Here is a 23,542-nt window from a genome sequence, read left to right on the forward strand (position 1 = left end):
TCCTTGAAATAACTTATTTTGATTCTCAAATTCAAGTTAAGAGTGGTATGAATTTGCAGTAAAATAGTTTAGGAAAGAATTTGGAAGAGAAAATTGAGAAAAATTGTAATTTAAAAAGACAAGAAAAAACCGTTTATGACTGTTACACCCTGACCGTTACTGGGTAGTAAAGGCCGTTACGGGGCAGTAACGGCCGTTACAGTGCATAATGGCTGTTATGATCCTCATAATGGTTGATCCGAGTAAAAAACCGAGAGCTCACTGTTTTGACCCCCGTATAGTGTAATGGACTCGACGGTTACTGTTACATATCGGCCGATATGTAACTGATTTGGTACACCTTATAGCCAACTCCCCTTCCCACTGAAAAAAATGTATAATAAGTGCTATGGAGTAGTGTTGGGTTAGGTTCTCAGCATCCTCGGTTTGGTTTAAGGATGGAAAACTCCAACAGGATTTGAAATTAAGTTGGGTTTAGGTTGTGATGCAGGACATGAAATTCAGATATGATATGCAAGATTTCAGATTTAAGATCACATAGTTCATAAACAATTACACAAATTCCACATCCCACACAAAAGTCCAAATATTCTATTAAGGGAAATCTATGTGGGTCCAGGCCTACACACGTTAGGGCTGGATTAATAAAAATTATGAACCAAATAATACTCAAAGGGAAATAGAAATCATCCACACATGACAATCAATCCCTAATCCAAGGAATTCACCAATTTCAAATCAAGGAACTCTAGGGTGAGAAAAGAGATAGAAATTGGGGATTTAGGTCAATCTAGGATTAGAGTTTATAAAATTAGGGATGAAAATAGAAAAACAAGAGAAAAATCTGACCCAGAAATAGCTCCCGCGTGCAGACGATGCCCTAGGGTTGACACCCGTGCGCAGATGGGCTGACCACATGTGCGATGAGGGCCCGCCTTCCCAAATCGGCTTCTCGGCCGTGGTCGGCCAGGCAGGGGTTGCGAAACCTCTAAATTTCACGTCGATTCAGGCTGTGGTCTGGGCGTGGTGCTCCATCGAAGTTTCAGCCCTCTTGCAAGGCCAAATTCTGAAAACTGGCTGTGGATGGATGAACAGTTGCAAAACAAACGGATTGGGTGGGAAGATGGTTGTGGGAAGGATGAAATAAGATGGAGGGGTGGATGGGGATAAACGTGGCTTCGCACCACGGTAGTTAACCCTTCAAAAAGGGAAGGCTTCGCACCCACTTTAATTTTTCCACAACTCAGAAACTTAGAGAGCAGAAAAACCACGTTAGGAATTTTTATTTAACTTCAATGAATTAAAAGAACTACAAGGGGTGCCTATTTGTAGGGAAAATCCTATACCCCTAAACTCGCGCCATGTGCGCAACCTATTACTTGGCGATGAAGTAAACTAAAATAAAAACCAAACAAAGAAATTTAAAGCGTTCATGATGTTTTAAATAATAACAACAAGCAAAACCTAAAATATGAAATCAATCCGACTAGTGGGCCACGATCATGAGATCCCATGATGGGCTTTTCTTGGTTATCGGGCCCACTCTTTTGAACTAAAACTCCGTCTTCTAAGTAGGAGCCCCTCTCTGGATGTCGTCATTGATCCAGATCGACGGTGGGGCCCTCATTCTTTTGGCGAACAAGCGTAGGGGGGACGACGTGAGTGTGCTTGTGCGCGTAATGTCCCCATCAATTCTCCCCGGCTTCGAAGATTTCGCCACTGGCGAAATAAAACTCCTGAACCTCTCTAAGATGTCGGGATCAAGTCTCTAAAGCTCCTCTTCAGTGAGCCACGTGCTGTCTGAAACTGTGCGTGCCTTCCATTTAACTAGGTACTTCTAAAACCCGCCGTCTGATGTTGAAACTATTTGATGGTCTAGGATATCCTCTATTTCTTTTTTGGGTGTGTGAAGGTTAAGTATGGGAGGTAGAGGCTGAGAAAATGAGTCGGGATGGGTAGGTATGGGACGTAGAGGCTGGGAAAAAAGGTCGGGAAGAGTAGATATGGGAGGTAGAGGCTGGAAAAATAGATCGGGACGGGTAGGTATGGGATATAGAGGCTGAGAAAATGTGTCGGGACGGGTAGTTATGAGATGTAGAGGCTGGGAAAATGGGTCGGGATGGGTAGGTATGGGAGGTAGAGGCTGAGAAATTGGGTTGGGACGGGTAGGTATGGGACGTAGAGGCTGAAAAAATGGGTTAGGATGGGTAGGAATGGGACGTAGAGGCTGGGAAAATGGGTTGGGAGGGGGCCATGGATCAAGAGAAAGGTCTGAGGAGTCGGGATAATTAGGCGAAAGGATAGACAATGCATCAATGACCCCTTGAAATGCAACTAGATCCTCCACATTGAATGTGTAACTAATTCCCATGGAGGGTGGAAGATTTGCTACATACGCATTGAGACCGTTTTGTTTTATATTTTTGAATGGTCCAGCGCTATACACGTAATTTTCGAACGACTCCATGAGGGTACCGCTCTGGCCTGATGCGGATCATGACAGTCCCTTACATTGAATTCCTTGAAACATTTATGTTGGTCTGCAGAAAGTGACTAATGTTCATTACTAGTCATGATCTTCTGCCTGATTTCTTGATGCCATGAATGAATGTAATGCGCAAAAGACTCTGCAGGCTCTGACGGCCTATGGGACAATGACATAGGGACAAGATCAATAGGTTTCTCAGGTTTATAACCAGTAACGACTTCATAAGGATTGAGACCTGTGGACCTATCGACAGAACTATTAAACGCAAACTCGGCTATAGATATTACGGTGTCCCATGTTCTGGTGTGCTCTATATCCCTCATAGGAGGAGACTCATCCAGTAGATTATCAGGAACGACATCATGAAACTCATCCACTACCGGAATGACCTCAATGGGTAACTCTATACTAGCCTCTGGTGCACTCTCTTTAGCCACGAGGCTGCACATGTTGTACCCCTCAAAATAATGGTCTCGATGTCTCTCATGGGGTGGGGGTACGGGTGCATGCCCATGACTGATTCCTTGGCCACCTCCATTCATTGGTCTATCCTCCTGGCCACTTGCCTGAGATTGGCCATCTTTCCTAATGGTGGGGTTTGTCTCGAGGGAGGCCTCTATTTGGTCAAGGCGTTGATCTATGCTTCGTTCCAAGCACTTACCCCAAGACTCGATCTACTGGGACAGCTTGTTTAGTGACTCTAGCAGTTGTTACATGTTTAGTGTAGGGTGCTAACCAAAACCATGACCCGTACGTGTGGGCGTACAACTTGCTAATTCCACCTAAAGACTTTCTACGACGACTATGTGAGACTAAATGATCCTATGAGACTATATGAGGGGACTATGCAATGTTACTCCAACAATATAGTTAATAAAATAAGGGACTATGGAATCCTAAAAGCTACATGTGATGGACTGGATGCATGATGAACTTAAACAAACTAACCCTAAACAAATAATGTATTCCCCTATAAGAACCCTAAGCTCTGATACCAAATTTGATGCAGGACAAGAAATTCAGATATGATGTGCAAGATTTCAGATTTAAGATCACAAAGTTCATAAAAAATTACCCAAATTCCACATCCCACACAAGTCCAAATATTCTATTTAGGGGAATCTATGTGGGTCCAGGCCTACACACGTTAGGGCTAGATCAATAAAAATTATGAACCAAACAATATTCAAAGGGAAATAGAAATCATCCACACATGCATGACAATCAATCCCTAATACAAGGAATTCACCAATTTCAAATCAAAGAACCCTAGGGTGAGAAAAAAGATAGAAATTGGGGATTTAGGTCAATTTAGGGTTAGAGTTTATAAAATTAGGGATGAAAATAGGAAAACAAGAGAAAAACCTGACCCAGAAATAGCTCCCGCGTGCAGACGATGCCCTGGGGTTGACGCCCGTGCGCAGATGGGCTGGCCACACGTGCGATGAGGGCCCGCCTTCCCAAATCGGCATCTTGGCCCTGGTCGGCCAAGCAGAGGCTGCAAAACCTCCAAATTTCACGTCGATCTGCGCTGTGGTCTGGGCGTGGTGCTTCGTCGAAGTTTCAGCTCTCCGCTAGGGCCAGATTCTGAAAACTGGCTGTGGAGGGATTAACAACTGCAAAACAAACGGATTAGGCGCAAAGATGGTTGTGGGAAGGATGAAATAAGATGGAGGGACGGATGAGGATAAACATGGCTTTGCACCGCGGTAATTAACCCTTCGAAAAGGGAGAGCTTCGCACCCACTTTAATCTCAGCCTTTCGAAAAGGGAGGGCTTGTACCCACTTTAATTTTTCCACAACTCAAACTCAGAGAGCAGAAAAACCTCGCATGAATTTTTATTCAACTTCAATGAATCAAAAGAACTACAAGGGGTGCCAATTTATAGGGAAAACCTTATACCCCTAAACTCGCACCATGTGCGCAACCTATTACTTGGCGATGAAGTAAACTAAAATAAAAATCAAACAAAGAAATTTAAAGCGTTCATGATGTTCTAAATAATAACACTAAGCAAAACTTAAAATATGAAATCAATCCGACTAGTGGGCCACGATCATGAGATCCCATGATGGGCTTTTCTTGGCTATCGGGCCCACTCTCTTGAACCAAAATTCCATCTTCTAACTAGGAGGCCCTTCCTGGACGTCGTCATCGATCCAGATCAACGGTGGGGCCCTTCTTCTGGCGAACGTGCAGGTGGCGTGAGTGCGCTTGTGCGCGTGATGTCCCCAATAGGTTGAGCAAATTTGGATTGAGTTAGTGACACAGGCTAATCTGGGCCCATGAGCCATGGTCTAGGCCCATTAAACGCAATTCCAACAATTGGCCCATCAATAAGGAGGCCTAACCCTCTTATTTAGGTAGGTAGCCTATTTAGGTAGTAAGTTAGCAAAATCAATAAACTAGCAATGAATAATCCACTAGTCAAATCTTTTTTTATTTATTTTCCATATTTATAATAAGTCATTGGTTGTCATTGACAATATAAGTTTTCCTTTTATATATGTTTCAACGCTTGTATAAGGGCCTAGGATGAGTAGTATGAAGGCACCTTTGAATTGAATAAAAATTTCTAGCTCACTTCTTTTTATTTTGTGTGGTTATCGTGCTTTGATTGAAGTTGCCTATGCTTGGGTGGATCCTTCCCATTAGCCGGTTGCGCCAGTTTGATATCAGAGTAGGTTCCAACGACTGTATTGAAGTTATGGATCAACAACAATCTCAATATTATTGTTTCTAGGTTCTTTAGTCATAAAATCCCGCCTCTTTTCCTTTATTTTCTTCATTACATCCATCCCTCCTACCTCCATTCACCTTTTTCCCTTTCTTTTATAAAGCCCAAGTCCAATTGATAAGTGGAGAAATGTAATCTTATTGAATGAGCTTCTTGCCTTAAATCCCTTGAGGAATGTAATTTTTCTTTTTTCCTTTGGTTCTAGTTTTTACACCATCTCGGTGCTTATTTAATAAAACTCCATTACCTTTCAAAAAATGAACGGTCGAATTCAACAAACAAGCGCCCACTAATTAGAGGTTAGGATCGTTAAATCAATCTGAATTTTGTAGTATGACCTACCTACTGTGGCTCCCACAATTTGGATTGTTTGAATTGAGCTACTGTATTGCATGTACGAGTTCCGAATGCCTGCATATCATCTATCACACCTAGCCACAATATCAATGACTCTCCATTCATATAGTAGGACTATACTATGGGGAAGTCATAAGGATTCTAATAAGATTAGTTAAAGCATATCTTACAAATCTATGGTACCAATATTAGTTTCTCGTCATGTTCAGAATCTTTGTATCAGAGCCCTGAACTTCCTAGACAACATGTCATGGAACATTATATGTATTTGAACTTATTGGCTTTGTGTTATTTCTTGCTCTTAATGATGCTATTAGGAGGCCATGAGTCCATGTTAATACAATATTCTTGCCTTCTGAATTATAGCAATCCTCAATCAATTATTTGAATAATGGACCTAACTCCACCTTGTTGTACCAAACTGTTTTAGGTGGATGATTATTTAAAGAACCTTCCAATCAAGGCACTTCCTGGCGTCGGGCATGCATTGGCAGAGAAATTAAAAAATTGGCATATTCAAACTTGTGGTGAACTGTGTATGGTTTCGAAGGTTGATCTTCTTTCTACATATGAAACATCAAGGTTCAATCTAGTAGAATCTTTGCTTTAGCGTTTGGAGAACTGATATTTGCTATATAGCTATTAAATTGTCACAGGGTCAATATTGTGGTGCCAGTTCTTTTGTAAAAATGTGTTGACACTTTCATCAACAGGATGGTTTGGTTATTTGGTTGTTTTTTGATGCAACTTCTGTATTCCTATTATCCTCTTTTTAAGAAGATGATTAGTTGAAGTGAACTTTAACCATAGCCATTTCGTATGTCATTCATGTTTTTTTTTTTTTCCCCTGTTGGAACGAAGTGTTTATTGTACGACATTGAAATTAAACATGATATGCAAAAATTCAGGCTTAAGATCATACTAAATTAGAAACAATCACAAAAACTCCACTTCCCACATAAAGTCAAGCATTCAACATAAGGGATCTATAAGAGTCCGGGCCTACAGATGCTAGGATTGGATTGATTAAAAATTATAGACCAAACAATGATCAAAGGGTAATAGATTCATCCACACATACGTAGGAATATTCCCCAATCCATGGGATTCACGGATTTCAATTCGGGAAACCATAGGGTTTTTAAAACAAGCATGGAAATAGGGATTTAGGACAATCTAGGGTTAGGGTTAGGGAAATCTGGTGAGGGAGGAGTGGAGAGAAAAGAGAGAACCTGGAACCGATTATGCACGTGTGGACAGCAAACCCGCCTGACGCATGTGCGCTAGTGGTGTCCTGCACATGTGTGGGGTCCACTAATTAGAAAAAGGCTAGCTTGGCCCTGGTTGGCTAGGGGTGGACCATAAAACCCCTAAGTTTCGCGACGATCTGACGATCGGTCTGTGCGCGGTGCTCCGCCGAAGTTTTAACTCCCCTGTGGGCTTGATTCTGCGAGTCTGCTGAAGAAAATGGATCAGCTGCTAAAAGAGGGTGGGTTTGAAGCGTGAAGGCTGTATGAGATGATGATTATGGAAGATAGGGGGTGGGGCGATGGGAGATGGGTGTGGCTTTGCACAACGGTAGCTAGCCCTTTGAAGAAGGGAGGGTTTCGCACCCCATTAAGATTTCACAACTCCGAGAATTTAGAGAAGCAAAACGAGGGATTTTTTTATTCAATCATCAATGAGAAAAACAACCTACCAGGGGTGCTTATTTATAATGAAACCCTATACCCCGAAACTCACGCCATGTGCGCACCCTATACTTAGAGATGAAGTAACCACAATTAGCAACTAATCAAAGCAATCTAATCCATGATGTTCCTAATAACAAAAATAACCAAAACTCAATGTACTAGATCATTTAGAATAGTGGGCCACGGTCATGAGAACCTATTGTGGGATTCATATGACGATCGGGTCCACTCCAAGGGACCAAAACGCAGTCCTCTAGCTAGGAGGACCTCCCTAGACGTCGTCATCGATCCAAATCGACGGTGGGGTCCTCCTTGCGTACGTGCATAGGGGAGGCATGCGTGTGCGTGTGATGTCCCCATCAACTCTCCCTGACTGCGAAGATTTCGCCATTAGTGAAACAAAACTCCTGAACCGCTCCAAGATGTCAGGATCAAGTCTCTGAAGCTCCTCCTCAGTGAGCCGCGTGTTGTCTAAAGCTGGGCGTGACTTCCACTTGACCAAGAACTTTTGAAATCTGCCATCCGATATCGATACTATCTGATGGTCCAGGATATCCTCTATCTCTTCTCTGGGTATAGGAATGGTAGGTATGGGAGGTAGAGGCTGGAAGAACGGTCGGGAATAGAGCTGTACATGAGCAGAGTTAGCTCGGTAACTCGCTCGACTCGGCTCGAAAAAGCTCGACTCGACTCGACTCGGATCGAAACTCTGTACAAACTGAATCGCGCCATTTTTTGGGAGCTCGGAACGTTTCGAGTCGAGTCCGTGCTAGACCTAGCTCGACTCGGTATTGAGCTCGACTCGGCTCGGATCGAGTTTTAAGTGAATATTTAAGGGTTAAAAAAAAAAACCCTCATTCGCCCGACCCTACCCATTGTGCCCAACCCAGCATCCCTAACCCATTTCTCCTAAATCACCCGACCCTAACCCATTTCTCTTCCTTTCGCCCAAATCGGCCATCCGTTCGCCCTATACTCTCGCCGTTCTCCATCGCCCGACGAAGTTCCTTCTTCCAGCGTTTGTCTGGATGATCTCCTTTCCCAAAGTGAGTCCTCTCCTCTACTCTCTCCATTTTTTTCGGCGAGTAGCGTCTGTCTGAGTAACGAAACACATCCGAACTCGAGTCGAAAATTCAGCTCGAACTGGACAGAGCTGGTGGCCGAGCCGAGCACAAGCTGCTGTTCCAAGCTCGAAGGCCGAGCCGAGCCGCTGTGCTGAGACTCAAGCTATCCGAGTCGAGCACGAGCTGGGCAAAGCTCGGCTTGGCTTGGCTCGGCTCGGCTCGGCTCGTGTACACCTCCAATCGAGAAGAGGCCATGGATCAACAGAAAGGTCTAGGGAATCAGGATGGTGGGGCGAAAGGCTAGACAATGTATTAGGGTTTCCCCAAAAAGCAACTAGATCATCCACATTGAATGTGGAACTAATGCCCATGGAAGGTGGAAGATCTACCACATACGCATTGAGACCGTTTCGTTTTATAATTTTGAATGGTCTAGCACTACGCGCGTGTAATTTACGAACGACTCCCTGAGGGTACCGCTCTGGCCTGATGCGGACCATCACAGAGTCCCCAACATTGAATTCTTTGAAACATTTATGCTGGTTTGCAGAAAGTTTGTAATGTTCATTACTAGTAGTGATCTTTCGCCTGATTTCTTGATGCAATGAATGAGTGTGATGCGTAAAAGACTCTAGTGGCCTCTAGGACAGTGACATAGGGACTAGGTCGATAGGTTTCTTAGGTTTATAACCAGTAACGGCTTCAAAAGGACTTGAGCCTGTGGACCTGTTGACAGAATGATTAAAAGCAAACTCAGTTATAGGTAGTACGGCATATCATGTCCTGGTGTGTTCCTCCACTAAAAATCTGAGTAAATTCCCTAGGCTTCTATTGACCACCTCAGTCTGACCATCGGTCAGAGGATGGTAGGCAGAAGAAAATTGGAGCCTAGTATTCATCATGTGCCATAGTGTCTTCCAAAACTAACTCATGAATCGCATGTCACGGTCAGACACTGTGGTTTTGGGTAACCTATACAGTTTGATGACCTCACTAAAGAATAATTTGGCAACATGAGATGCATCAGAGGTCTTCGAACAAAGAATGAAGTGGGCCATTTTAGAAAAACGGTTCACGACAACAAATATGGAATTGTGCTTCCGAATAGTCTTTGGGAGCCAAAGCACGAAGTGTACACTGATGTCCTGCCAAGGGGCGAATGGTACTGGAAAAGGTGTGTATAGCCTTGTGTTCTGCTTTTTCTGCTTTGCCAGTTGACAAGTACGACACTGCCATATAATTTTGGCCATATCTCACTTGAGGCTTGGCCAATAGAACCTATTCTCTGCTAGGGCAATGGTCTTGTCTCAACCAAAATGACCCGCGACCCCTCCTGAATGTAACTCTCAGACAAGAAAATCACGGAGGGAAGTGTGAGGTATGCACAAGCGGTCACTCCTGAACAAATATTCGTCTAAAATCAATTACTCATTACTAGCTCCTGACAGACTTTCTAACAACAATGCGTACACAGCTCCAAAATCTGGACACTCAGAATAATCTTTTTTGTTGCGCTCGAGGCCCGTGACTTCGACACCCATGGAATTGAATTACGCGACTTGACGACTCAACGCATCGGCAGGCTTATTCTCTACATCGGCCTTGTGCTTAAGCACAAAAATGTACTCTTGAAGTAATTGTACCCACTTGGCGTGCCTAGGGTTTAATTTCTCTTGAGAGTTCAGATATTTCAAGGCCTCGTGATCTGAGGATAAGACGAATTCTTGGGGCAATAGGTAATGACGCTAGTGGCATAGTGATTGCATTACTGCATAAAATTCTTTGTTATAGGTGGAATATTTTTGTTTTGCCTCATTCAGTTTGTCACTAAAAAAAGCAACAGGGTGCCCTTCCTGACTAAGTACTCCTATGCCGACTCCTGACGCGTCACATGCGACTTCAAAAGCTTTTGAAAAATCCGGAAGTCGCATGACTGGAGCTTCTGTCATCTTGACCTTTATCTCCTTAAAGACCTTTGAGGCTGCCTTTGTCCATTGAAACTCTCCCTTTTTTATGCAATCCGTGATGGGAGCCATAATGGAATTGAAACCTCGAATGAACTGCCTATAGAAGGTGGCTAAGCCGTGAAAGCTGCGCACCTCATAAATATTGCGGGGTTCAGGCCAATTGACAATGGCCTTAACCTTCTCGAGGTCCGCCGATATGCCTTCAGTTGACATAACAAAACCTAAGAAGATAACACTACCAGACAAAAACGTACACTTTTTTAGGTTGGCATACAATTTCTCGGCTTTAAGGATCCCATAAACCTGCCTCAAATGGTTGAGGTGTTGTTCCTTAGTCATGCTATAAATCAAGATATTATCAAAGTATACGACTAAGAACTTCCCCATGAAGGGCCTCAACACTTGGGTCATCACATGCATGGAAGTGCTTGGGGCGTTAGTCAGCCCAAAAGACATAATTAGCTACTCGTATAGCCCATCATTCGTCTTGAAGGCCGTCTTCCACTCATCACCAAGGCGTACATGGATTTGGTGATAACTACTTTTGAGGCCAATTTTCGAGAAGATAGTAGCATTGACCATCATATCCAACATGTCATCAAGACACGGTATGGGAAACCAATACTTGAATGTGATTTTGTTGATGGCCCTACTATCAACACACATCTTCCATGTGCCATCCTTCTTAGGTGTAAGAAGGGCGGGCGCGGCACACGGGCTCATGCTCTTTCGAATGAAACCCTTTTCTAGGAGCTCATCAATCAGCCTCTTCAACTCCGCATGCTCCTTTGGGTTCATTCTATAATGAGGGAGGTTTGGTAGAGTCGCCCCAAGGACTAAATCAATGGCGCGTTGTATTTCCCTCATAGGGGGAAGCTCATCTGGTAGATCTGCAGGAAAACCATCACGAAACTCATCCACTACCGGAATAGCTTCAGTGGGTAACTCTATATTAGCCTCTGGTGCACTCTCCCTAGCCACAAGAGCGTACACTATCGAGTTCGATTCAGTCTCTCGCTCAAAGTCCTTGGCATTTAGAATATAGAGAGGCTTAGACTTGGACTTCGATTCCTTCAATTCTTTTGAGCTGCTTACACTACTCTGTGTGGTGGATTCCTTTCCAATCGTGTTTTTGGGTGGAAGTGGATTTAGTTTGACTTTCTTGTCCTCAAACCAGGATGCACACACATTTGAGCGACCAAATATGGTAACATCCCTGTCCCTGTCATAAAGCCAGGGTCTTCCCAGAATGATATGGCCAACATCCATGGGAACAACATTGCACCAAAGCGTGTCTTTATATGATCCAAACTGAATAGGGACAAGACAATGGTGTGAGACTGGAATGGAAGTCTCATCAACCCAAGACACTCTATAGGGTTGAGGATGGGCTTCGAGCTTCAACTCCAAACAACTCATGGTACCAGTTGATGCCACATTGGCACAACTACCACTATCCACGATCATCCTACAACTCTTATCACCACACTTTGCATAGGTATAGAAGATCGTGTTGCGGCGCCAATCGTCGGTATTCTTAGCTGGGCAAAGGCGCAATGCATAACGGCCAGGGCTGTAGACTCTTGCGCTCCCTCTTCCTCATCACTAGGGGTTTCTACTGGCTCATACTCTTCTTCTTCACCATCACTTTCTAGGGGCGCTACTTCTACTTGCTCATCAATAAGGAGTACCTTGGTGCCCTCTTTCGTGCCACACTGGTAGGCAAAGTGACCAAACCCCTGACACCTAAAACACCTAGTTGCTCCACTTCTACATGAGCTAGACTCGACAACCTCTTTACCCTTATCATCCTTAGGCCTGGATTGAGAACTACTAAAAGGTTTGTTTTGGTACCTAGTGCTAGGCTTAGCCCCAAAAGGGTTGGCCTTAGTGCCAGGATTGCGAAACTTAAATTGCCTTCCCACAGATGCTTTGAGGTATTGCTCGACCTCCAACACTACTTGATACATCTATTCAAGAGAGTCTATGTCCTTGGCGAGCAACTCACTCCTAATGTGGAACGGAAGCCCGTCTTAAATTGAGCAAGGGTGAGTATGGGGTCCTCATCAACTTCACAACGGGTCAAGTACTCTTCGAACTTCTCTCAATATACCCTGTCGAAGAGACTGTCATTCCTCAACCAACCTCGAGTGGTAAGATAAAGGGAGTTATTTTTCCTTAAGTGTTTCTTTCATCTCTCCCCAATGGACTACTGGGAGTTCCCTCGCCCTTTCTTTCTTTCGCTCTACAGTGGCTCAAAACCTCTTTGCTTGGCCACAAGCTTCATCTTGGCGAATCAGACTCGACGAGCATCCGACATGTCATACCACTCAAAATAGTGGTCCATATCCGCCAATCAATCTAGAAAAGCTTTAGGGTCCAAGTAGCCATCAAATGTAGGGGCTTCCACTCTAACTCCCTTGAGGAGTCGCACATTTGAGTCATAATGATCATGATGCCCCTCGCGATGTGGATGCACGGGTACGTGCCGATGACCAATTCGTTGGCCACCTTCATTCCTTGGCCTATCCTCCTAACCACCTACCAGAGACTGGGCATCTTCCCTAATGGTGGGGTTTGCTCGGGCTGAGGTCTCTAATTGGGTAACACGCACAGTAAGCTGATCCAAGCGTTGGTCAATATGTTGTTCTAGGCGCTTACCCAAAGAATTAAACTGCTGGGTCAGTTTGTTCATTGACTCTTGCAATTGCTCCATGCTTAGTGTAGGGTGCAAGCCAAAACCACAACTCGTACGTGTGGGCATGCAACTACTAAACTCAAAATCCCTCTACAACTCTATGCGTTTAAATGAGACTAAATGATCCTATAGGACTCTATATGAGGGAAACTACACAATGCTACTAAAATTCCAACAACCTAACTGCCTAAATAGCCGGTTAACAGAAAATTCAGCCAAGAAATTTGGGGATTTTCTGACAGCAGAAAATTCAGCAGCCCCTCTTGTGAGTTATGGGTCCTAAACAACCCTATATGATGAGGCTTGATGCAAATTAGACATAAACAAACTAAACCCTAAACATGCAATGCATTCCCTCACAAGAACCTTAAGCTCTGATACCAAATTTGTTGCAGGACATGGAAATTAAACATGATATGCAAAAATTCAGGCTTAAGATCATACTAAATTAGAAACCCTCACAAAAACTCCACATCCCACATAAAGTCAAGCATTCAACATAGGGGATCTATAAGAGTCTAGGCCTACACATGCTAGGATTGGATTGATTAAAAATTATAGACTAAACAATGATAAAAGGGTAATAGATTCATCCACACATGCATAAGAATATTCCCCAATTCAAGGGATTCACGGATTTCAATTCGGGAAACCCTAGGGTTTTAAAAAAGAGCATGGAAATAGGGATTTAAGACAATCTTGAGTTAGGGAAATCAGGTGAGGGAGGAATGAAGGAGAGGAAAGAGAGAACCTAGAACCGATTCCGCATGTGTGGACAGCACGTGCGCTAGTGGTGTCCCACACGTGTGTGGGGCCCACTAATCAGAAAAAGGCCAGCTTGGCCCTGGTCGGCCAAGGGTGGACCACAAAACCCCCAAGTTTCGCGACGATCCGACGATCGATCTGTGCGTGGTGCTCCGCCGAAGTTTCAGCTCCCCTGCGGGCCTGATTCTGCGAGTCTGCTGAAGAAGATGGATCAACTGCCAAAAGAGGGTGGGTTTGAAGTGTGAAGGTTGTATGAGATGATGATTATGGAAGATAGGGGGTGGGGCGATGGGAGATGGGTGTGGCTTCACACCACGGTAGCTAGCCCTTCGAAGAAGGGAGGGTTTCACACCCAATTAAGATTTCACAACTTAGAGAATTTAAAGAATCAAAACGCGGGATTTTTTTATTCAATCATCAATGAGAAAAACAACCTACCAGGGGTGCTTATTTATAACAAAACCCTATACCCCAAAACTCGCGCCATGTGTGTAACCTATTACTTAGAGATAAAGTAACCACATTTAACAACTAATCAAAGCAATCTAACCCTCCATTATGTTCCTAATAACAAAAATAACCAAAACTCAAAGTACTAGATTGTTTAGAATAGTGGGCTGCGATCATGAGAACCCCATGGTGGGATTCATATGACGATTGGGTCCACTCCAAGGGACCAAAACGCAATCCTCTAGCTAGGAGGACTTCCCTGGACGTCGTCTTCGATCCAGATTGACGGTGGGGTGGTCCTCCTTGCATACGTGCGTAGGGGAGGCGTGCGTGTGCGCGTGATGTCCCCATCAGTGTTGGTACTTCTTTTCTATTAATTGGAATTTTTGTTCAAGTTCATTGATTGAAAAGAAATGAATATTAAGAAACCAATTTAATGCAATATGCTGAAATATGTATATGTATAGAAAAAACCTGAGTCCAACTTTTAATTTTTTGTTGTTATTAAAAAAAAAAAAAAATTTTGAGGGGTGAACTGCTGAGACATGGTAAAATTGCATAATGAGAGACCAACCGTAGAATCAAGGCTGATTCCTTTTATTTTATTTTATTTTATTTTCAAGTGATTCTTTTCAATTCTCAAAACTTAATTTGATGTGCTATGAAATCCAATTAGAAGACTTCAAAAAGGAGAGAAGGGAGAGACCAACTGTAGTATCAAGGCTGATCCTTTTTTATTTTCAAGTGATTCTTTTTGATTGTCAAAACTTAATCTGATATGCTATGAAACTCAATTAGATAATCGGAAGAAAAAATAGGACGAGTGTGTAGCTAAATTTAGGATGTTGAGATCGATGAGTGGCAAGACAAGGAAGGATAAAATTAGAAATGAAGGCATTTGAGGGGACTTGAAAGTAGCACCAATAGGTAAAAGATGAGGGAAAGTAGACTTAGATGGTACGACTGTGTGCAAAGGAGACCAAGAACTGCACTCGTTAGAAGTGAATTGGTTCAAGTTGAAGGCTTAAAAGAGCAAGGGGAAGGTAGAATTGGTTCTGTAATTTCCTGACTGTAGAATTATCTGGTTGAATTAGATTAAATACATGAGAGACCACAATGAATGTATTACTTTTTAGCTTTGGCAAAGCTAATACTTTTTTGTAAATATCCAATTAATCATTTTAGAATATCAATATTTCCTACAATGTTTTAAATAACTACGCTATGTAGCAAGTACCTTATGCTACGTAGCATAGCTTAGCCTTAATGCTATGTGGCTCATGAAAATAGCTTAAGTCGCATGTAGCTACATGATAATTTGTATACGCTACGTGCTAAATAGACTGTGCTATATGCTACGTAGCTCACATTACAAGTTATTTTTCACTACAACATTAAAATTAAATGATGTTTCTAATGATTTGTTATATTTTTCTATTTTCAATAAAATAATGTAAGTAACAATATTAAATCAGTTTTGTTGCTCTGTTTTTACCTTTATACTTAATCATTGCCCTTTCCTATTACTTTCTATGTTTGAGTGCACCAAATATCATAAATTTGTGTTAAATTTCATTATTAATCAGCCTAATTTGGTGCAGAGTATCATGAAATTGGTGCAACCAAGTGCAACCATGATTAAAAATCTAGAAGTGGCATGTAGCTTACACTACACGCTATGTAGCTTACTCCTCATGCTTCAGAGGGGTGAATGCTATGCTACAAGCTATTCACTATTTAAAACACTGATTTCCTATCATGCTTTTTGCAGGCAACACTTCTCTAGCTGTAACAAAAAATGGACAAACCAAAACATTTGAATAGAGCATACTTTTACGAGTCTTGACTATGGACCTGAAATAGCTTGATGAAGTTGGGTTTCTTTTTCTGAGTCTAAAAACCATTGCAATGCGTGGCATTCTTGCATGCATCTTTTTGCGAGTCTCTTGCATTATGTGTTTAGTTTTTTTTGGTATAAGCAGTGTTCGAAATATTGATATTGCGTTACGTATCACATTCTTGGGATACGGATACGTATCGGTTATCGCATGGGATATATTGGTTGTATCGTGTAATGTATCGCTGTTGTTGGAAACATGGGGAAACATTGGCAAATTGGTTGAATTTTTCGATGAAACTTTGGAGATTGTTAAAAAAAGACATCAATATACACTTATAAATCAAAACATTACAAAAAAAAGTACACATAATAGGTTTTCTTTGTATGGGGTCCTAATCTATGCGTTGTCTAATTAAATTGATGGAAGTATATTCAATGTCTATTCATATAATTTATAAATGTAAGAAGACGTGTGGAAACGCAAGCAATACATTCAACAGCAAAAGAAGAATCACTAGATTAGGTTACAAACATTTTTAATGTGATGTTTGAACACAGATTGCAAACGATTTGCGAGAAATTGGAAAATTTTGATTTTTTTTTTTTCTATTTTTCACAACTCAGCCCATCTCCTCCAAATCTCGAAATCGAAGCTCCCAATCCATGATTTTTCATGCTGTATATGAAAAATCATGAATTTGTAACAATTTGACACTAATTTAACATGAATTACATAAAATAAGAGCATCGAAATTCGAAATTGCTCACTAGATCAAATATTGGGATATATCGCACTACTTGTGCGTTTCGTATTGCACTGGTGGGATACACGATATATCGTGGGATATATCGGCCGATATCGTCGATATTTAAAACAATGGGTATAAGCAAAGAGTGCTAGGTGCTGGAACTTGTAGGTTATGATCTTCTTTATCCCATGTCTTAGCAAAGTATTTATGCTTTCGAAATATTCTTAGTTGCTTAATGTATGTTTTTCCAGGAAACCCTTCAAAAGGACTTTGGTATAAAGACTGGTGATATGTTGTGGAATTATAGTAGAGGAGTTGATAACCGGCTGGTTGAAATGGTTCAGGTTTGACGAAATATGTTCATTTTTAAATATCTGTGTTTCATATTTTTAAGGCCCCAAGAACCATATTTCCATGTGGTTAATGCTTATGAAAGTGGCTTTTGCAGTTCCTTTTGATGATGACTATATTCTTGTGAATGTTCTTCCTTATGTACTTGATGTGCATTTTAGCTTTTATTTACTGGTGAACCTGTTAGCAAATTTTGGTTGCAAAGATCAGTAATTGTTAATAAGAACTTGGTGCCTGGTGGCACAAGGGTAGTTTGAGTCTTAGTTGCACAAAGCAAGAGCAGAATTACATGAAATAACTAATATTAAATCCCTGAAAAATGCATTTTTATTTAACAACAAAGGCATAAAATACTTCTAATGGTTGCTTATGTAGAAGCTTATGGTATCAAGTTTGGCTGTAACAATGATGTAATCAATGTAGAGTTAAATAGTAACCTGCTGGAGGAGAAAATGAAGAACAGAAGTCAGAAGCACCATGGTGGTTTGGAACGTTGCTTTTCAATTCAATGTTATGAACACATTGTTCTAGATTTTTATGGGCTTTTGGTCGGCAATGTGGGTTTGGAATGTTCAAGTCGAAAAGAAAAAGGGTGGGTTTGGAACCTTGTTTTCAGATGCAATCCTGGAGGCAAGGAACCATTCTGCATGCTTCAAACGGGGCTCTAGAGTTCGGAACCGGGGTGGTAAATTCTCTTCAAAATCCTTCTCTTATCTAACTTCTTCCGAAAGGAAGGTTTTCTCCATGGTTGAATCTGCCAAGGAATTGTCCCCCAAGAACAGAGGTTTTTTCTTGGACAGCCATGACAAAGAAAATCCTTACACTTGACAATCTTTGAAAGCAAAAATAATCATGTTGAATGTTTCTTGCGTTGGTAAATGGAAGAGATGATTGACTTCCTCTTTCCCTTTGTATGTACGCTATAGAAAATTTGAATAATTTCTTTATACTTTTCTTTTGCATCGTTGCACTGGTATAATGAGGTATGTGAATAGACAATTTGTGGTGGGCACTAGACCCTTTAGAGCTAGAGGGTCTATATTCTGAAAAATCATGAAGAGGGTAAAATACTATCTATCTGATTGCAAGAAGAGGATGCTGGAATCTTGGGGATACTACATATAGGAATGTTATGTAGTGTATGTATACTGTGTTGTGTTAGTGTGAGAGTGTATAGTTTTGTTTGTTCCTCTGGGGTATGTTACTGTGCTCTCTTTTTAATATAACAAAGTCCGTGTGTTAGGGGGTTGCCCTACACACATCGTTTCCTTCCAATCTCTCTCTCTCTCTCTCTCCTTCCATCTCTTCTATTCTGCTCCTCTCTCAAACCTCTCAAATCTACTTGGTATTAGAGCGTGATCCTCGCATTGATAGGTTCTAAGTAAGACTGATGATGTCGGCAATCGTACGGCAGGTGTCAGCGATTGTATGGACTGTACGGCTGGTTTTTGATCTGGGAGAACATGGTTTGAGAGATCTCGCTTTTAAAAGAATTATGATGATTTTTTCCAAGATTTTTAGGCGCCATCTGAGGTATGTTTAACACACTCTTCTCTTTCGGCCGGAAAACCCCAAATCCTGGTTTTTCTTCAATCCCGTCCAAATCAGTAGCTATTTCTCGGGTTTCTCCTCACATGATGGGTCAGTTTGACCTTATTTGACTTTCCATGGAGTTATTATGGAGAGGGGAAATGATTTGGGGGGGCTATGAAGCCAAATAGGAGCCGGTTGTGCCCCTTTCTGTGGTCCTATTGGGTCTGGCTGTACACCAGAACTTCTGGTGTATGTGCTGATGTCTGAATCTCATCTGCGGCTTCATGTGCACTGGATTCACATCGTATGTGATTCGTATTGCGGAGTTGCTTCTTCTTCGTCATTTCTGGACCCTTCGGACCACCATCTAGAATTGAAGTTCCTAGGTTTTTTTGTGATTTGTCTGTTTTGCAGCCCTCTCTTGAGCTTCTTTGCTTATAGGTTCTTGTTGGAACAATATGGCGGACAAGATGATATTGGGATCTGGTGTGGGGTCCTCTGAATCTCACCCCTTGTTGATCACTACCGTTAAATTGAATGGTAGCAACTATTTACAGTGGGCTCAATCTGTCAAGTTGTTTTTATGGGGCTGGGATAAACTTTCGTATATATTGGATGATGCTCCAGATTCTACGGACCCAAATTTCAAGACTTGGACCAAAGAAAACTATCAAGTCATGGCTTTGCCGCTCAATAGTATGGAATCAACTGCAAGTAATTCTGTCATGTTTTGAACTTCAGCAAAAAGCATACGGGATACCCTTCATGACATGTATTTGGAAGCTCAGAACATATCAAGAATGCTCACATTGACCTTAGATATTGGAAGGCTCCAACAAGATTCAAGTTCCCTGAAGGAATACTTCTCTACCCTTCAAGGCATGTGGGATGAGTTAGACCTCTACCATCCTCTTCCCTCTCACTATACTATAGATTATGAGCACGTGTGGAAGCAACGTGAAGAAACCAGAAGCATGTAGTTTCTTTCTGGGCTCAATCCTGAGTATCATGGTGTTCGGAGACAAATTATTGCCATGGACCCTCTTCCCTCTCTAATCTACGCAATGTGCTAAAGGGTCTTTACATCATTTGCCTCCCCGTTTGTCTCTCCCGATCGATCACATATGTTGTTGGAGATCGGTCGTTATTCCGCCCTAAGACTAGAGCCCCTACATGGAATGCTCAAGGTTGTGGATGTGATTTTGGATTGGGTTCTCAAGGCAGAGGCTGTGAAGTTGATCGTGGAGGATGTGGTAGTTGTGGCCGTGGTGGACGAGGCCATGGACATGATGGTTCTCGCTATTCCACTCACTGTGGGGGTACTAATCACTCTGTTGATCGTTGGTGGAAGCTGGCTAGTTGTCCATCTTGGGCAGGTGTGTCCATAGTTGGTGGTGCCTCCACTAGTTTTGAGCAGACTTCTGATTTGTCTGCAACATAAGAGCCTGCCTTAGGTGATTTTGTTCTTGACTTGTGAGGCCCATGATGCCCTGATGCGATTACATGTGCGTGAGGTCCCTGATACTTCCAGAGCCACGATAGCCCAGTCATGTACTGCCCTCCATGTGGCTTCTCCTCCTACTTCATGGGTCATTGACTCCGGAGCTACCTCACATATGATTGGTAAGCTCCATTTGTTTAGCTTCTATCTCATTTCTATCTAGTCACACTCCGTTACCGTTGCTGATGGAAACCAAACTCCTATATTTGGATTTGGTTCCATCCAAATCTCTCCTACTATGAGTTTGTCCTCTACATCTCCCTAGTTTTCCTCTCAATTTATTATATGTTAGTCCTCTTCCAAAATCCTTAAATTGTTCAATGACCTTCTTCCATTCTCACTGTGTGTTTAGGGCCTCCAGACAAAACTGATGATTGGTGGGGGGCATGAACGTGGAGGAATTTACTTTTTTGATATTAGACCCACAATAACATATAGTGCATTGTCTTTAGATAAGGAGTCAGTGTCCCAATGGCGTTCCCATTTGGGTTATCCATTTGTGTCTCGGTTAAAACTTTTGTTTCCTTCCATATCTGTATCTAAATCTTTGCACTGTGAAACTTGTGAACTCTCTAAGCATCACTGAGCTGTGTTTCCTCTCAGTTTGTCTGAGAGGAAACCCATGCCATTCAAGTTGGTCCACTCAGATGTTTGGGGCCCTACTCCAGTTACCTTACTTTTTTGATATAAATATTTTGTCACATTCATTGATGATTGCACACAAGTAACCTGGGTTTATCTCTTAAAATCCAAAAGTGAAGTTTTTGATATGTTTAAGCCTTTTATAATGAAGTGGTCAATCAATTTCAATGCCCCATCAAAGCCTTACATTCTGATAATGGGGGAAAGTATTCGTTGAATGCTTTTTTGTCCTTCTTGTAGGATCATTGTATCTCCTCCCATACAACTTGTTCTCACACCCCTCAACAAAATGGTGTGGCTGAGCGAAAGAACCATCACCTGCTTGAAGTTACTCGTGCTCTCCTACTCCGTATGAATCTTCCAAAATGATTTTGGGATGATGCCTTACTGTGGTTTTCTTGATTAATCACATTCCGCCTTGGATATTGTTACACAAGTCTTCATTTAAGATTTTGCACCCACGAGACAAACCATTTCCATTACCCCTTAAAGTGTTTGGGTGCACATGCTTTGTTCAGATTCTTGATGGGAGTAATGATAAGTTGAGTCCTCGGGCCATAACGTGTGTTTTCGTAGGTTATGCTCAGTCTCAAAAGGGGTATAAGTGTTATGATCCATCAACTTGTAAGATGTATGTGTCTGCATATGTCATCTTCCATTAAGAGATTCCATACTTTTCTGCTAAAATGAGATCTCTGCAGAATCCTTTTACCAGTCAGGGGGAGATTATATAGTATGATTCTATACCTTTTCCAATGGTCTGTCCCGATAATGATGTGGTGTCTCTCCTATCCGCTCCAAAGCCTATTCTTGTGTATCGTCAATGAAGTAAAACCCCTACTGATCATCCACCTACCTCTTCGTTTGTTCCTGCTAGTGGTTCAAGTATAAGCTCTCACCCTCATCCTCAAGAAGATCTTCCCATCACTTTGCGTTAGCCTTTTCGCTGATGTACAAAGCACCCCATAAGTAATTTTGTCTCCAACCATCATCTATCACCTTCTTTCCAGTCTTTTGTAGCTTCCATATCCTCCACCGCTACCCCACGCAACTTGAAAGATGCCATGTGTAGCCCTGACTGGACTAAGGTTATGATGGAAGAAATGCAGGCTCTGGAAAAGAACAATATCTGGGAAACAGACCGTTGGATGCTGATGGATGTACACCACCAAGTACCGTCCTGATGGTTCTGTTGAACATTTTAAGGTGCGGTTGGTTGCAAAAGGTTTCACTCGAACTTATGGCGTTGACTACTTTGAGACATTCTCTCCGGTGGCAAAACTTAACTCGGTTTGTGTGCTTATCTTAGTGGCAATTAATTTATCATGGCCCTTATTTTAGCTACATGCGAAAAATGCATTCTTACCCAGTAATCTTCTGGAAGAGCTCTATATGGATCAAACCCCAGGTTTTTCCATACCTCACGGCTCTCATGATTCATCACTTGTGTGTCGACTCGAGAAATCAACTTATGGCCTCAAACAATCTCCACGTGCCTGGTTTGACAAGTTCAGTCGTGTGCTTCTAGACTTCAGGTTTGACAAGTTCAGTCATGTGCTTCGAAACCAAGTCAATCCCTCTCTCTTCGTTTGTCGTCGATCTACAGGTGTTATGGTTCTTATTGTATACGTGAATGACATTGTGTTGTCTGGCGATGATTCACAAGGATTGATGGATATTAAAGCTTTTCTCAAAACTCGTTTTGAGATCAAAGACCTCGGGACGCTTCAGTACTTCTTGGGAATTGAAGTCGCTAGGTCGAAGTTAGGTGTGGTTCTCTCTCAAAGGAAATATGCTCTTGATCTCCTCTCCGAGACAGGGATGCTAGGATGCAAGCTTGCCACTACGCCTATGGATACTACTGTGAAACCATCTTCTGATGATGGTGCTTGCCTCTCTGATCCAGTGATGTACCGTCGGTTACTTGGCCGCATTATTTATCTCACTATCACCCGACCGGATCTTTCTTATGCTATTGGTGTTGTTAGTCAATTCATGCACACCCCTCGTACCATGCATCTGATAGCTGTGTATTACATCCTTCAATATGTCAAGTCTGCCCCTGCTAAGGGTTTACTCTTTCGGGAGCACAACCATCTTCATCTTTTGGGCTACTTTGATGATGATTGTGCAGGAAGCCTACATGATTGATGATCTACATCTGGCTACTATACGTTCGTTGGTGGGGATCTTGTCACCTAAAAGAGTAAGAAGCAATTCGTTGTTGCTCGTTCTTCCATTGAAGCCGAGTATAGGGCAATGGCTCATGCCATGTGTGAACTTATTTGGCTCGGAACTCTTTTACAAGAACTTGGCTATAATCCTTCCTGTCCCATTCTATTGTACTTTGATAATCAAGCTGCCATTCACATCAATTCGGTGTTTCATGAGTGTGTGAAACAAATTGAGATGGATTGCCACTTTATTCAGGAGAAAGCGACTAACATGGAAATTGCAACTTCGTTCATACGCTTTGGGGCCCAATTGGCCGATATCCTAAGTCCTGACCAAATCTCTCAGTCGGGATGCTCTTCTCCGTATTAGTAGCAAGTTGGGCATGATTGACATCTATGCTCCAACTTGAGGGGGAGTATAGGAATGTTATGCAATGTACATATATTGTGTTGTGTTAGTGTGAGAGTATATAGTTCTGTATGTTCCTCTAGAGTATGCTACCATGCTCTCTTTTTAATATAACAAGTGT

At 42.2% G+C, this 23,542-nt stretch overlaps 1 protein-coding gene across 15 annotated transcripts in view; it reads left to right on the plus strand.

The window, feature by feature from the left end:
* Positions 1 to 23,542, plus strand: part of LOC131219087 (DNA repair protein REV1) — a 139,594-nt gene that overhangs the window by 56,112 nt on the left and 59,940 nt on the right. For 12 of the 15 annotated variants that reach the window (XR_009157987.1, XR_009157986.1, XM_058214076.1 and 9 more), the window contains 2 exons: positions 6,015 to 6,134; positions 17,063 to 17,155. The exons of 1 other annotated variant lie outside the window; for it this stretch is intronic. Coding sequence is in view for 12 of the 14 variants with exons in the window: in XM_058214076.1 (XP_058070059.1) it covers positions 6,015 to 6,134; positions 17,063 to 17,155 (213 nt within the window). In the remaining 2 variants the exon portion in view is untranslated. The remainder of the gene's footprint in view (positions 1 to 6,014; positions 6,135 to 17,062; positions 17,156 to 23,542) is intronic. 2 more of the 15 variants (XM_058214077.1, XM_058214079.1) reach the window with 2 other exon arrangements.

Source organism: Magnolia sinica, chromosome 11 (assembly GCF_029962835.1).
Source record: "Magnolia sinica isolate HGM2019 chromosome 11, MsV1, whole genome shotgun sequence".
NCBI classification, from domain to species: Eukaryota; Viridiplantae; Streptophyta; class Magnoliopsida; order Magnoliales; family Magnoliaceae; genus Magnolia; species Magnolia sinica.